This window comes from Ahaetulla prasina, chromosome 2, assembly GCF_028640845.1.
Source record: "Ahaetulla prasina isolate Xishuangbanna chromosome 2, ASM2864084v1, whole genome shotgun sequence".
NCBI classification, from domain to species: Eukaryota; Metazoa; Chordata; class Lepidosauria; order Squamata; family Colubridae; genus Ahaetulla; species Ahaetulla prasina.
Window position 1 is genome coordinate 175038779 of NC_080540.1, and position 14175 is coordinate 175052953.

Sequence of the window (14175 nt, forward strand, 5' to 3'; positions counted from 1 at the left end):
TCTACAATTGTACAGAATTATGGAAAATTCCCAAGGTTACAAATACAAGCTCTTTAAGCAGCCAAAATAGTTTTAGCTATCACACACACACACATGTACATATCAGTAAATTAAAACAAAACATTTCAGTCTGTCCTAAATCAATAGCTCCCTTTCTTTAAATGCCAGGTATTATTTCTAAAATCAGGTCTGATTGAAAATGATCCAAATGAATGCAGTGCTCTGAATTTTTTGGAAGATGAATCTTTGTTAATATGACATGATTTTCCTTATTTTTTAAGTTGATGGCTTTTATTAATTCCTTCTGAAAAATTCTCATACATTTGGTTTTTAAAACTATATTTAATTCTGCATGGGAGTGGGCGATATGTAGGTATACACATATGGCCCCTTCAGAAGAGATAAATATGCATTATGATTTGAGAGTACATTGCCTGTCAAATATTGAAAATGTAAAAAAAAAAAAGCCAATTGTGCTGAATAGTTACTCCTGTGTAATGGTATAATACAGCACTTTCTGGCACCAGAGATTGGTTTTGAAAGAAAAATGGTCTTCCATGAATCGGGGTGGGATGGTTTTGCATGCAACCTAAATCAGTGGTCTCCAACCTTGGTACCTTTAAGGCTTGTGGACTTCGACTGTCCGCTTTGCTGGCTGAGGAACTCTGGGAGTTGAAGTCCACAAATTTTAAAGTTACTAAGGTTGGAGACCCCTGACCTAGATCAGCTGCATGCACAGATGAAGCTCTGCTTGCTCACCCGCTGCTCGGGGACTGGGAACCCCTGATCATCCCTTTTTGGAAATACATATGTACTTCTCACATACATAAAATATCCTTATGGCTAAATATTCATATAGTACAGAATTAGACAAGGTAATAGCCTTACCATGAAATAAAGCAAGGCAACTGTTTCAAAAGAATTCAAGTCATTAGCAGCAGCACAGTTAGGAAAAAAGTATTCTAACCTGTGGGATACAATCTACCAGGAGGGTGTTTTTTTTTTGTAGGTCACACTGAAATAAATTATTGCAGGACAATGCAACCTGTATAGGAGACTGTGCACAAGACAATGTCTGTTAATAGAATTTTCCTGAAAGTGTTTCCTTTAGAAACCCAGCTGCGAACTATCATAACAAGATGTAATAAATAAAACCAACATAGAGGAACAACTTCAGCAAAAATAGGCAGAATCCTACTGGTTTTATAATAACTTCCTTGTCCAGTTTCATAACTCTATTTTGTACATTTTGATTACTATACCAGCAAAATAAGATGTACACAATAGCCAGAGAAGAAAGGACCATGAAGCCTGAAACAAAGCCCTTGGTTATTACTCAAGATCTCTTTATGAAAGAATCTGTGCCAGCTAGCAGAAGAATAAGCAGAGAACTGTTGAGTTAGTTGTTGATTCAATAGTGACTTTAGGGAGAGACGACTTCCGGTATCCAGCGGCAACGGACGTCTGGAAGGCTTCTCCTGCCTCCAGCGCCCGAATCCGGCCGCCGCCGAGGCCCTCAGGGGCCAGGTGTTCCGAAAAGGACACCTGCCGCACGGACGGCTCGCCAGGGGTCTCCCAGCCGACATACAGGACTGTGGGGACCGATGCTGGCGCGTCCTAGGCTCGGCGGGGTTCGGAGGCCACAGGCCGCGGCCATTATTTTGGTCGTCGCCTGGGCCGCTGTGCCCAGTGACACCGGGGCATTGGATCTATAACTGCAGCAGCCTGGTGGTGAACAGGGCACGGAGAAGAATTGAGGAGGAGAAGGGAAGGGAATATCGGTAAACGTGAGTGGAGTGCTCCGGAGTGCGGGGGTTTTCTCCCCTGCGGTTGGAAGGAGCACGAGTTATTCTGGAGAGAGGAGAACTTAAAATAAGAAGATTACGGTTTTGTGGAGCTCTGGAGAAGAGGTGATGGAGAAATTTAGGAGGGAAGGTTTGAGGCCCCTCCTTCTGGGGAACAGTGGTGGCGTCCAGCTTCCGCCTTCACTATGAGAATTTTGATGACATCACTTCCCTTCGGCTTCCTGGTTGACTAACTGTACTCTGGACTCGTTGCTCCTGTGAGTGCCCCCTGGTGGATCCGGAGGAAATTACAAGGATATCGTGCCTGCCTGAGGATTTTGTATTTTTTTTTCCTTAATGGCAAAAGGTCAGAGACCAACTGCTGGAGAGATGGAGAGAATTTTGGAAAAGTTATCTAATATGGACAAGAAATTGGATGAAATAAGAGCAGAAATTGTGACTATCCAAAAGGATTTAAAGGATACTCAACAAGTTTCAGCAGAAAACAAGCAGAAAGTGGAAGGTTTGGAGGGTGAGATACGGGCAGTGCAGAAAAGAGAGGAGACGACAGGCAATGCTGTGCTTGGACTACAGATGGATAAAATGTCTTATTTCCTTAGGTTTCAAAATTTGGAAGAAGTGGACCAAGAAGACTTGAGAGATGTTGTGACTAAATTGTTGGGAGAATTTCTTGGGAGAGGTGTTGATTTCATGAATTGGGATGTGGATCGAGTTTATAGAGTTAATTCAATATGCACGCACGCATGCAGTTCCCAGAGAGGTTCATGTCAAATTTGTGAGAAGAGAGACGAGAGATGAAATTCTTAGAAAACATAGGAGTGGGGCACTGATTTACAGGGGCAGGGAGATAGCCATTCTGAGGCAGATTCCCAGACAGGTACGTGAAAAAAGAAAGAAATATTATTTTTTGTCAAGCAAATTGTACCAGAAGGGAGTGGGCTTCAGATGGCTGATGCCAGAGGGATTGATGATTTTCCGGGAGGGCATTACGAAAAAAATCAGTACAATTGCGGAGGCTACGGCCTATGTGGAGGAACACAAAGCCTTCCTGGAATCAGATGACCCAGGAATTGAAGAAGGGGAGGTTATAGATCATGGGGCTGAAGCGGCTGCCGCTGTTGCGGCCCTGGAGTTGGGTCAGGCTGAACCCAGAGTTCTGAGATCCAAAACTAGGAAGTGATAAAGATATTTGTGTTGGTTTTCCTTATTCTCTTTTGTACGATATTCTGTTTATTCTTGACTCTTCTTTATTACGTATTTAAAATTTGCAAACTTAGCTACTTCGTGTCACCTGCTTGCCTTATGGCTGTTGTATGTGTTAAAAAATTTGAGTAAAATTCTTATTTTAGATAAGAAAAATGAAAATTTACCATACCTGATATGTATTTGTATAAACCTTTTTTGACTAATAAAAACTTTTTGAATAAAAAAAAAAAAAAAAAAAAAAAATAGTGACTTTAGGAAGGCAGTTGGTAAACTTTCAGAAAAGGGAGCAACAATGATTGGTGCACAGGCAAAAGATGGGTAGAAATGTAGTTTGTTTTTGTTCCATTTTGGCTTAGGACAGCAAATTAAAAAAATACATGCTGAACTTGCACATTCTACCATATGAGTATCAAATAGCAATTTGTATTTTTTTAGGGAGTGAAACAATAGAAAAGATTATCTACTCTACAATAAACTAACAAAATCTAGAAAATACTAGAATAAGTCTGGTAGCTGCTTTGCATGGCAACAGGTTTAGCCAAGACAGGCTTAGCCCAATAGGCTTATTTGCTTTAGGCCCATCTTATACAGGTTTGCCCTCTTGAAGGAGTTAATTGTGTACCTACACTGGTTACTTTTCTGTAGATCTGAGCTGCATTCTGACATTCAGAATATGGGTATTCAGAAGTTGCCATCTCTAACATGCACATTCCAAAAGCATAGACATCCACCGACTCATCATAATGTTCTTCATACATCTCAGGAGCCATGAATTCAGGAGTTCCTGAAATAAAAGATGAGAAAGACGAATGTGTTATTACAGTCACATTTGATTGTGGTCACTCAATGAATATTTCCCAAGAGCCACTTATTTCTATGTTGTAATATTCAATATATTAATAATGAATTCATTCTCCAAGCATAGATTCTTACCTACAAGCAAACAGGAAGTAGCACTAGCTGAAGCAGCGATTTATATATCTCTCTATATGCATATATCTATCTATCTATTTGTTTTCGCAGGTTTTCACGGGTATAGGTATGTAGGTCTTGGCGTATTCGGGTCTTTTCCCATGTAAGGTTGAGAGTATCTTGGCAGTGTTTCAACAAGGTCTCACTCGTCATCTTCAGGCTGGTGCTTACGGCTTCGTGCTTGTGCGAGCAAAGTGTGGTCGGAACTGCTGTCTCTCTATAAATATGGTGGGGAGGTGGGGAGTGTTGCTGTAAGCAGGTTGGCTGGCTGTGTGGTAAGCGGGTTGTAAGCCAACCCGCTTACAGCAACACTCCCCACCTCCCCACCAGTATTTATAGAGAGACGGCAGCTCCGACCACGCTTTGCTCGCACAAGCATGAAGCCGTAAGCACCAGCCTGAAGATGACGAGTGAGACCTCATCAAAACGTCGCCAAGATACTCTCAACCTTACACGGGAAAAGACCCGAATACGCCAAGACCTACACTATCTATCTATCTATCTATCTATCTATCTTTGTTTTAAAGAAAAGTACTTCAGACGGAAAAAAATCCGAACAGTCCAATTAAGACTGAGTGTGACTAGTGGTTACCAATGCTAATCTACTATATTAGACACGGGGGAGAGAATTTTCTCTTTGAAAAAGCTCTTTATATACTTTATGTTGTGACTGCAGGTTAAAGGCACTATCACTATATTTCCTGCTGCACTATATTTTTATCTTTTGACATCTATTTTAACTTTGCAATATTTTAATAACTATATAATGTAAAACAACTTTGACCAATATGGCACTGCAGATTCCTGTCTTTATAGATGATAAAGAGACATGGCACAAGCAGCTGCCCAATAGAAATATCAAACACATTTACGGTATATTCACCAATAACACTCTTTGCAAATGAAGTGCGCATTAAGGTGGCAAGTCCCAAGTCCCCTATCTTCACTGAACCAGTAGGTCCTGTGATGAAGATGTTGTCACATTTCAAATCACGATGAATGATAGGAGGAGTCCTTGTATGCAGAAAATGTAGCCCTTTTAAAATCTGTCGGCACCAGCTCCTCAACACCTTTGGCTTCATGAGTTTGAAACGCTTTAAATACCTGTAAAGAAACGAGTATGATTGGAGAAAGCCAAAAAGCATTTATGCATTAAATCAATACAGACATAGTTTTAAGTTAGTCAAGATTCCATGTACCATAATCAACCCTCAGAGATTCCATAAAATGTTACACTCTCTTTTTCAGGAACTTCATAGTCCTGAGTTGTATTCCAAGTTATCATTATTAAACTAGTTTAGCTTTCCTAAGCAAAAAAAAAAAAATGGGAGCAGGAGTTACTTCCAACTTCCTGTTGGCTTCCCTATCAACTTTCCTTGTGGGAAGCTGGCAGAGAGCATTGGAAATGATGATCATGTGATTATGTCTGACCACAGCAATGTGGCAGTGCTGAAAAGGCCACAACTTTGCCAAATTTCAGTCACAGAAATAACAGAGTCCAGAGTTTGGATGAATTTTTCTAAGTTAGCCATTTGAGGTATGTCGATTCGAACATTGTTGCCTATGATGCACTGTTTTACCTAACTGAAAGTTACAAGCATACAGGAGAGTTTTAGTAGTATATAGATTGAGCAAAAGAGAAAAGAAATATCTTATTACATTTTTCCCCTAAAACTCTGGCAGTACAAATTGTATCACAATCCATGCTGCTTTACAGATTTCAAAAAGAGGTTGATTTATCTGCTTAATACAAAAACTTGGGCATGAGCTATGCAGTTCATAGGAAAGACCCAATACACAACTGAATGATTGATCATGACAATTCTCCTACAGTAGTTATAAATATATCTTCTTCACAAAGAAAACCAATAGTGCTAGTAGATACTCTAAATACACCAAATGCAGAAATGAAAGTACTTGACATTTTGATATTTCTTATTTATCTTATTCCTTACGGAATATTCTTATATTCAGAAAGTTATCAATTCATTTTTACTAACATTTGAGTAAAAGGAAGAAAAAAACAAAAGACAAAATTTCATGGCATAAATTTCATCTAATCTGTAACACACTTTTATAAAGAATTATTACTTACTTAATGGGCTTCTGCACTTGCAATATAATCATCCTAATACATCTTAATCCTTTCTTGATTATAACCAATCCACTGAAATCACTTATGAATCATTTAGATGAAGTGAATATAAGCATAACACAGCAAATTAAAAACACGTTAAGACATAAATCAGCTTGAAACCAGTAATTCTAGAAACACTAAAGCATTTAAAAATATATATATTTCATCTTCAACACTGCCATGAAATATTGTTCAAGTGATTTGTCTGCTTTTTTCTAATGCTTCCTTCCATCCCTCTAGTCTTGCTAACTGAACCAATCATAATATGGTACTGTTAGTTCACAATTTATCACACTCCATTATTGTTTTATTTATTCCATTACCATATAAGGTAGGCTTAAAATATATCAAATTAAGTCTTATAATTTATTGGAAATGATTATTGACTGACTCATTTAAACTTAATGTTTCTTAACTCATTGTACTTCCATGAAACAGATTTTACATAAGCTAGGTAGCAGGCAACTACAATTCAGTCAGCTGGATACTTCGATAAATTTTAGAAGAACCATAAAGTGGCTTCTTTGCTGCATGTTGTACAGCTGGCTAATTGATAATTCAACAACAATATGGTTAGTTTCCAAAACACTACTGGGAATTGTAAACAACATTAAAAAAAATGCTGCAAATGTTTATCCTGTTAATGAGAAAATCAGGAAATACATACGTTTTCAATGTTCCAGATGTCATCAGTTCAGTTACCAATACAATACACTTCTTTCCTTTAACAGTTGATTCCCAAGAATCATAAAATCGGACAATGTTGGGGTGTTGTAGTCCCTTCAGCATTTCAGCTTCTTCTTTGAACCTCTGCTGTTCTGCTTTGGTCAGCTTCCTGTCCTAAAAATATGAAAAGTTGTACCATAAACATTAAGTTATCTGCAACTACAGTAACACTTCAGCTACTAACCATCTGTCTGAGATGGTGTAGGGTTTCCTGCCTGGGCAGGGGGTTGGACTAGAAGGCCTCCAAGGTCACTTCTAACTCTGTTGTTATTGTTATTACTAATATTTTATCAATATTATGGCAGCATTTAGAAGCAGGCCATATAAAGACTTCACTTTTCTGTTTTAAATACAGACTGAAGAAAATCAAGTTAAATAAATAACCAAACCAATAAACAGTTGTGATATGGCATTTAAATTAACATTTAAATGGAAAAAGCCAAAAAAGTAGACATCTAAAAAGGTGCAACATAAACAAAGCAATTTACTAATTTGCTCAGAAGTTTTCTTCCTTTCCTTTTCTCCTAACCATCCCCTCCCAACCTGCAAATAACCAATATTAGCAATCCATTAAAACAGTTTCATGTTTTCTGTATTGAAAGTAATTATTCAGGCCATTTCTCACACATGAAAGCTTGTTAGACTATATCTTCTAAATTACAGAACACTCTAGTATGGCTAGCTAGATATTCATTAAATCTAGTTTATGCCATAGATCATAATCTGACAAATATTAAGCAGAGTTGTGTAGAATTGTCCTGTGTGAGACAAGGCTAGTATGAATGTCTCTGTAATACAGGAAGTCTTCAAGTTACAACTATTCATTTAATGACATTCAAAATTACAACGGCACTGAAAAAAATTAACTTACAATTGTTTTTTTATTTGACCACTACAACATCCCCATGGCCACATGGTCAAATTTCAGATGCTTGGCAACTGAGTCATATTTATGACAGTTGCAGTGTCCCGGGATCATGTGATCAACTTTTGTGACCTTCTGACAAGAAAAGTCAATAGGGAAGCCAAATTCAATTAACAACCATGTTACTAACTTAATAACTGCAGTGAATCACTTGACAACTGTGGCAAGAAAGTCATAAAATAGGACAAAACGAAACAAGACTCTTAACAACTTAACAATGGAAATTTTGGGCTCAATCGTGGTCATAAGTCAAGGACAACCTGTGCAGGTCTGAAAATATAGAGTGTTATATCTTTGTATCCAGAGTCATAGGGGCATTGTCTTTCCAGAGAAGAAATCGTACTATATCAGACTTCAAGAATTGTAATGGAATATACAAATGACTTTTGGGAAAAAGAGAGACAGAAGCTGCCTAGACAACAATCAGACAAAAGAGGCAGGAGCTAGCAGTCACTCAATGGTCAAAGAAAGAAACTTAGGAAGGACTCACACTAGTGGATGAAGCAGTAAAAACTGGAGGGGGGAAGTTTGTGCTTTCAGATTTACAAGATTCTGTTAATATAGCCTTACAATAAAGTAGAATTAGTTCATCTTGTCATGTTTCCTGTCTGGTTTACCTGGAAGGGTAAGCTGCCCGCACTGCCACATTCTGGACTAATTGTAGCTTCCAAATATACATAATGAGTAGACCCATTTAGAACAGGTTGCAAAATTCAAATGAGAGATGACCAGGGCATAAGTGAGTAAACACAGGGTCTCGTGATCCAGAAAAGGGCACAGTTGATGCACAACACAAAGTTTAGATACTTTATGTTTAGTTAGGTGCCTTAAGGCAGGCAGAGTACCTGTTGGGATTCAATAGCAAATAAAAGACTAAGCCTTGGCTAGATCCAATTGGTGCTGTTTCTGCTACATACTGTTTAATGAATGCTTTGGCCTGATCATATCCCATGCTGAGTAGAAGATCTAGAGAGAAGCCCATGGATGAGTTTTCAGTTGCCATTTCCTGTTTCCCTGCACACTGAAAATCATCACTCATGGGGCAAGGCCAAAGAGAAAAAAGCATAGTCTGAGCCAATACTTCAATATGATCATCCATGTTCTACTCTCTTTCATGAAGCCTCTATTCTAGACGCTGGGTGGTATTATAGACACATTTTGGGACTTGATCTTAGAAATTTGGATTGTAACAGTTACAATGCTACACAGTTGGAGAAGGGGCTCTACTAGGCACCATAACGTTGTTCTATTGGCTTGGCTTCTAATGATGTAAGTGTTGCAGATATATAATAGCCACTTCTTGTCTTTAGGAATTTAAGAATGGCAAATGAGTACATTTTCAGCAATGTAGCCCCCATAAGCTTTCCTTTTCTGGTAGGATTTGGATGGAAGATCACCATTGAAGTCCACAGTTGTCAATTAGACTGGAACACTGTAAAAAGAAGCCAGAAGAATGCAGTGGCCAATAATCATACTCTTGCCAAGAAAACAGCATGGATGTGTCAATGAAGTCACCAGGAGCTAAATTTGACTCAAAGTAATGAATGTGTGAATGTAAGTTAAGACTCTTGATGCCTCTACATTAATGTACAGAATAAATTTGATAGCACACTCATCGAGCAAAACCAGAAAATTTGTATGAAAAGGAAATTAGCAATAATCAGATGGATAGCTTGGATATCAACCCACCATGACTATGTCTCTGATACCTTAAGGAACATCAGAGCTTCTTGTCTTTTTATTTGTGACAAACCCCTTTCTTCCAGTTTTGATATATAAAAGTACCTCACAAAACATTCATTACAAATAAATAAATTGACCGCATTTTAAGAAGCTTCAATAGATGGAAACAAGCTTTTCTTCTCCCAAAATACTTTGCCAATGGCATCTTGCCCTGATTTGTCTGTTTTGTGGATTTTTTGACCTGTATATAAGTTATTCATTGAAAAATGAGATGTTCTAGGATTCCCATTTTTCTAAGCACATTCCACAGTGTGACACAATCAACACAACTGAAAGGCTTTCTACAATCAATGAAGCACATACTAACTTTTTTTTTTTGTATTGTTTGGCTTTCTCAATTATGCAGCATGCATCATTGGTAGTGTCTCATGTTCCTGGGCATTTTCTGAAGCCAGCTTGGACATCCGGTATCTCTTTTTCCATGTAAGATTCTGTGCTAGCTGAAGCTTCAAAATGGTCTTCAAGGGCACATTGCATCAGTTCAACTGGGAGGACATAAATGAGTCTGAGCAGGACCTTCTAATTCAGGAATGGGCACAACTGACACATAATCTGTAATTGTGCAAAGGACTTCTTAGCCATGACTGTTACTTGCTCCTCAAACAGGAACCTTTGAGTCCAAAGAACATTAATTGCAGGCGACCACTAGAACTTTTATAAGCAGTTTTGTATGCAGCAGAACCTCAGGAACAACCCTCAAATTCACTCTGAACCCCAACTGGATCCACTAATCACCGAGGGCAGACCAATCTATAGGTCCAACCTTGGGGAGAAATTAGTTTCTCTCCCAGATTCAGATCAATAGTCAGTTTGATTTTTATGTTTCCTGTATAGCAGTACTAGCTGGATACCCATGCTTCTCTACAAAACTATGTGATTGGGCTTGATAAATCGACACTTACAGCTTGAAAATTAATGAGTAGTTACGATTGGCCTTTCCCCTTCTGTCTCTCAGGCTTGCCCTACAGAGGCCTCCCGTATCCTACCCTCTTCTCTCCCTCAACCTTGCCCCACAGAACCCTATCCTATCTTATCCCCCTTCTCTCCTTCAGCTTTGCCCCACAGAAACATCTCCTATCCTATCCCCTTCTCTCCCTCAGCCTTGCCCCACAGGAACATCTCCTATCCTATCCCCCTTCTCTCCTTCAGCCTTGCCCCACAGAAGCCTCCCCTATCCTATCCCCTTCTCTCCCTCAGTCTTGCCCACAGAGGCCTCTCCTATCCTACCCCCTTCTCTCCCTCAGCCTTGCTCCACAGAAGCCTCTCCTATCCGATCCCTTTCTCTCCCACAGGCTTGCCCCACAGAAACCTCCCTTATCCTATCCCCTGGTTGCTGCTGTGAAAGTAAAACTGAAAGTGAAACTCTTCTCCTCTGCTTGTGTTTTGCATTTGGAATAGATTTCTTTTCAGGTGGGGAGGGGGAGTAGAACTCCTTAGCATCAGAGCATGTTAATCATAATATAGGAAATACTAATGCTCTGATGGTCATTTCAAAAAATCCTTTTTTAGTGAGCACTTAGAAGCCAAGAGGACCATACGTGGCAAATTTCAAGTTTGTAGGCTTTACGGTTCTGGAGATTTTGTGATTACAGCATGAGTGGTTTTCGCGTTTATATATATCTAGATAACAATAAACCAAATTATTTTCAGAGAATCAGCAATTTCTAGAGTATTCATTTGTTGCATCTTGCTTTCTTCTTCCCTTCGCACAAGAAAAAAAGCAAAATTTTGTGTGAAACTGAAGCCAAGAATCTTGGATAGTTACCGGTGCTTACAAATTAACTTGGCTTGAAAACCAGCAACAAACAACATTGATTTATTCCTGAAAGAGAACCTTGGCTTATTTGTAATTGACAATTATTTCTGTTTGTTTTATTTGTCCACAATAGTGGAGTTAATGAGCTATATGTACTGGCACACTGTTTATAGAAAATAAGGATAACTGAAAAATTTGGCTTATCATTAAATGTAAGCAGAGCATTAAAATTAGTTTCCCAACTCCAGTAAGAATTCTCTCCTGAAATATAATATATAGATGGGACATAAAATCTTCTTCTTTTAGAAGACAAATATCTGATAGCAATACTTTTAAGTTTAGAACAGTAGTTCCCAATTTAAATGTCGTGGTTCAATTTATTCATTACCAGAAAAAACATTTTAATACCAAAGAATTAGTGATAGGGATGGCTAAAGCAATTTTTTCTCTAAATACCTATATACATTTTTAGTAACAGTAAATACCATATGGAGGGAATGTGATGGATCACATATCATATTGCAGCTGAGATGACACATTAAAAGAAAACTTTCCTACAACACTACAAGCAAGCAATAGTTTACCCACCTACCCCCCCAAAAATGAATTGAGTTAATTGATTAAGCAAAAAGTCATTAGCAATGAAATAGGAAAAAGTTCTGCTTCACTGAACTATAAAATATAATTTTAATTGCTTTTCATCCTTAACAAAAACCTGGATTTTTATATTTTGTTTATTTAAAAAACAGGTAGCAAATTGGTTGACATATCTTTTCAGAGTGCCAATTTTAGGGACTATCTGTTAATTACATAATGGTTATTATGCTTTATTTATTTCTCTTCTCTCATATATTTACAAAATTGCCATTTTTATCCTGGATTTTAAATCTAAATTTTCTCCTGAAATTTAACTTCTTAGACTAGAGTTAAATAATGACTATAAATACTTCTTAAAGTAGCACAAACAATTTCCATTGCAAACTCATTCAGATATAAATTGTTGAAAAGTTAAATTTGCATTACTATCTACAATAGTTAACCTTGTAGAAGCTACTTTTAGTATCACTGCAGAATAAATAATAGCATGCTCTTTAAATTCTCACTATACAAAAATCCTACTTCTAGACAATGAAAGGATTACAAGAGAGTCATATGACATTTTTTTTTCAGTTCTTACAGACATGGTAGTAAAAACAGATGTATGCAAATAGTAAAAGAATTTGTGCAAAATAACATGGAGATTTTACCCACCCCAAACGTTCACAGATTATTTTATTTTAGGTCTCAGTCCCACAATGGTAATCTGATAAACACAGCATTTCTTACAGGGAAAATCACTACAAACATATCCACTCAACTCCTCTTTCTTCATACTGCAAAATTAAGAAAGGAGTCAAACCTGTTTTCATCAAAACAAAGGAGAAACATGCCTCAGGTAGTTTTATCTTTTCATCTACATAAAAAAAGAGTTGAAGTTCTACACAGAGATTTTTCAAGACGATTAGAAAGCAACTTCTTTGGCATGAGAACCCAAGATCTTCGCTTCCAGATCATATTCCTGCTTTATGTGTATGTGTGGTCCTGATTCTTGTGTCCTTGAATGATGTTGCCGTTATAAGTATCTTTCTTAAGTCAAACAAGACCAGTGGATTTCCCTCAGCCTCTAGACACCAACTGATGTCGTTCTCCCTTAAAATGTTTTGCTAAAATATGTGGATATCTATCCATATTTTCCAGTATCTATAATTTTCCACTTACCCACAATGGCTTGCAAAATCAGAGATGTTTAGAAAAAAGTGGACCACCAGAATCTAGGTGGTCATTGGTGGTCCTATTTGGGTCTTAGCAATAGAACCAGCAATAGCACTTATATTGCTGGTTCTATTTATATATTGTCCATGGTGCTTTACAGCAGAGTTCCTAAACACTTGCGGACAGGTGAGGGGGGGAGGGAATGATGTTGCGTAAGTGGTGTGTGGATGACCACATGACCGTGCAACCATCGTAAGTATCAACCAGTTACCAAGCATTCAAATTTTGATCATGTGTCCATGAGGATGCTGCAATAGTTGTAAATGTAAAATATGGTCATAAGGCACTTTTTTCAACTGAATATCTGTACTGGATTTTCTTAACAATTTTCAACTTCCCCAAAACAAAGGAAGAGTGCGATACATTTTAAATATATTTAATAAACACAAGGGTTTTACCATGCTGCTATAAGGTTGAGAGTAAAATTGTATCAGACTTGTACCACAGAAATGTTTGAGTCATTTCTTGCAACTGCTATTGTAAAATCAAAATTTCCCAATAGCTTTAGAGGACAAAGAATTGTTTTCATTTAAATGCTTTCCATTTACCAATGAAGCCAATTTCCGTGATTAGATTCTCTATTTCCTCTTTGCAGATCACCTGATTTCCAATATAATCACTTACCCTTTATTAAGCCAAAATAAACAGTCATCTAAATGGCATGCAGATGACCTGATAGCTAGGTTGGTATAAGCCAGAACAGCAAATACTTAAATCCTTTATAACAATAAAATATACAGGGGCAATGAAGACATAATAGAAACATTGAAGAATACAATTGATTCATATAATCCCACTTTTGAGTAAAATTTTGTATAACACTTATTTTTTATAGTTACGACCTTATTGTGACACAATAGCATTGTTTTTCTTGCACAGAGTTCTTGAAAATATTCTACTAATTAACCTAGTCTTAGTTAATTCATGTATGTTTTAAAATCATTACAGAAGAACACAAAAGGAAAAAGACCTTTAATTAATCTCGTCACTAACGCAATTTTAATAACATTCTGAATAATCAGATGTCTATTCAGATAAATAAAACTAATTACCCATTTTAACCATGTTGCGGTTAAAATATTGTGCACCTCAT

General features: G+C 37.5%; 1 protein-coding gene across 1 annotated transcript in view; it reads right to left on the reverse strand.

Annotated features, from left to right (window-relative positions):
* The window catches only part of WNK3 (WNK lysine deficient protein kinase 3), a 106672-nt gene that overhangs the window by 54238 nt on the left and 38259 nt on the right, over window positions 1-14175 (reverse strand). Inside the window, exons 4-6 of the mRNA XM_058171594.1 lie at window positions 6788-6960; window positions 4867-5087; window positions 3638-3795 (exon numbers count right to left, since the gene is read on the reverse strand). Coding sequence (XP_058027577.1) covers window positions 3638-3795; window positions 4867-5087; window positions 6788-6960 — 552 coding nt within the window. The remainder of the gene's footprint in view (window positions 1-3637; window positions 3796-4866; window positions 5088-6787; window positions 6961-14175) is intronic.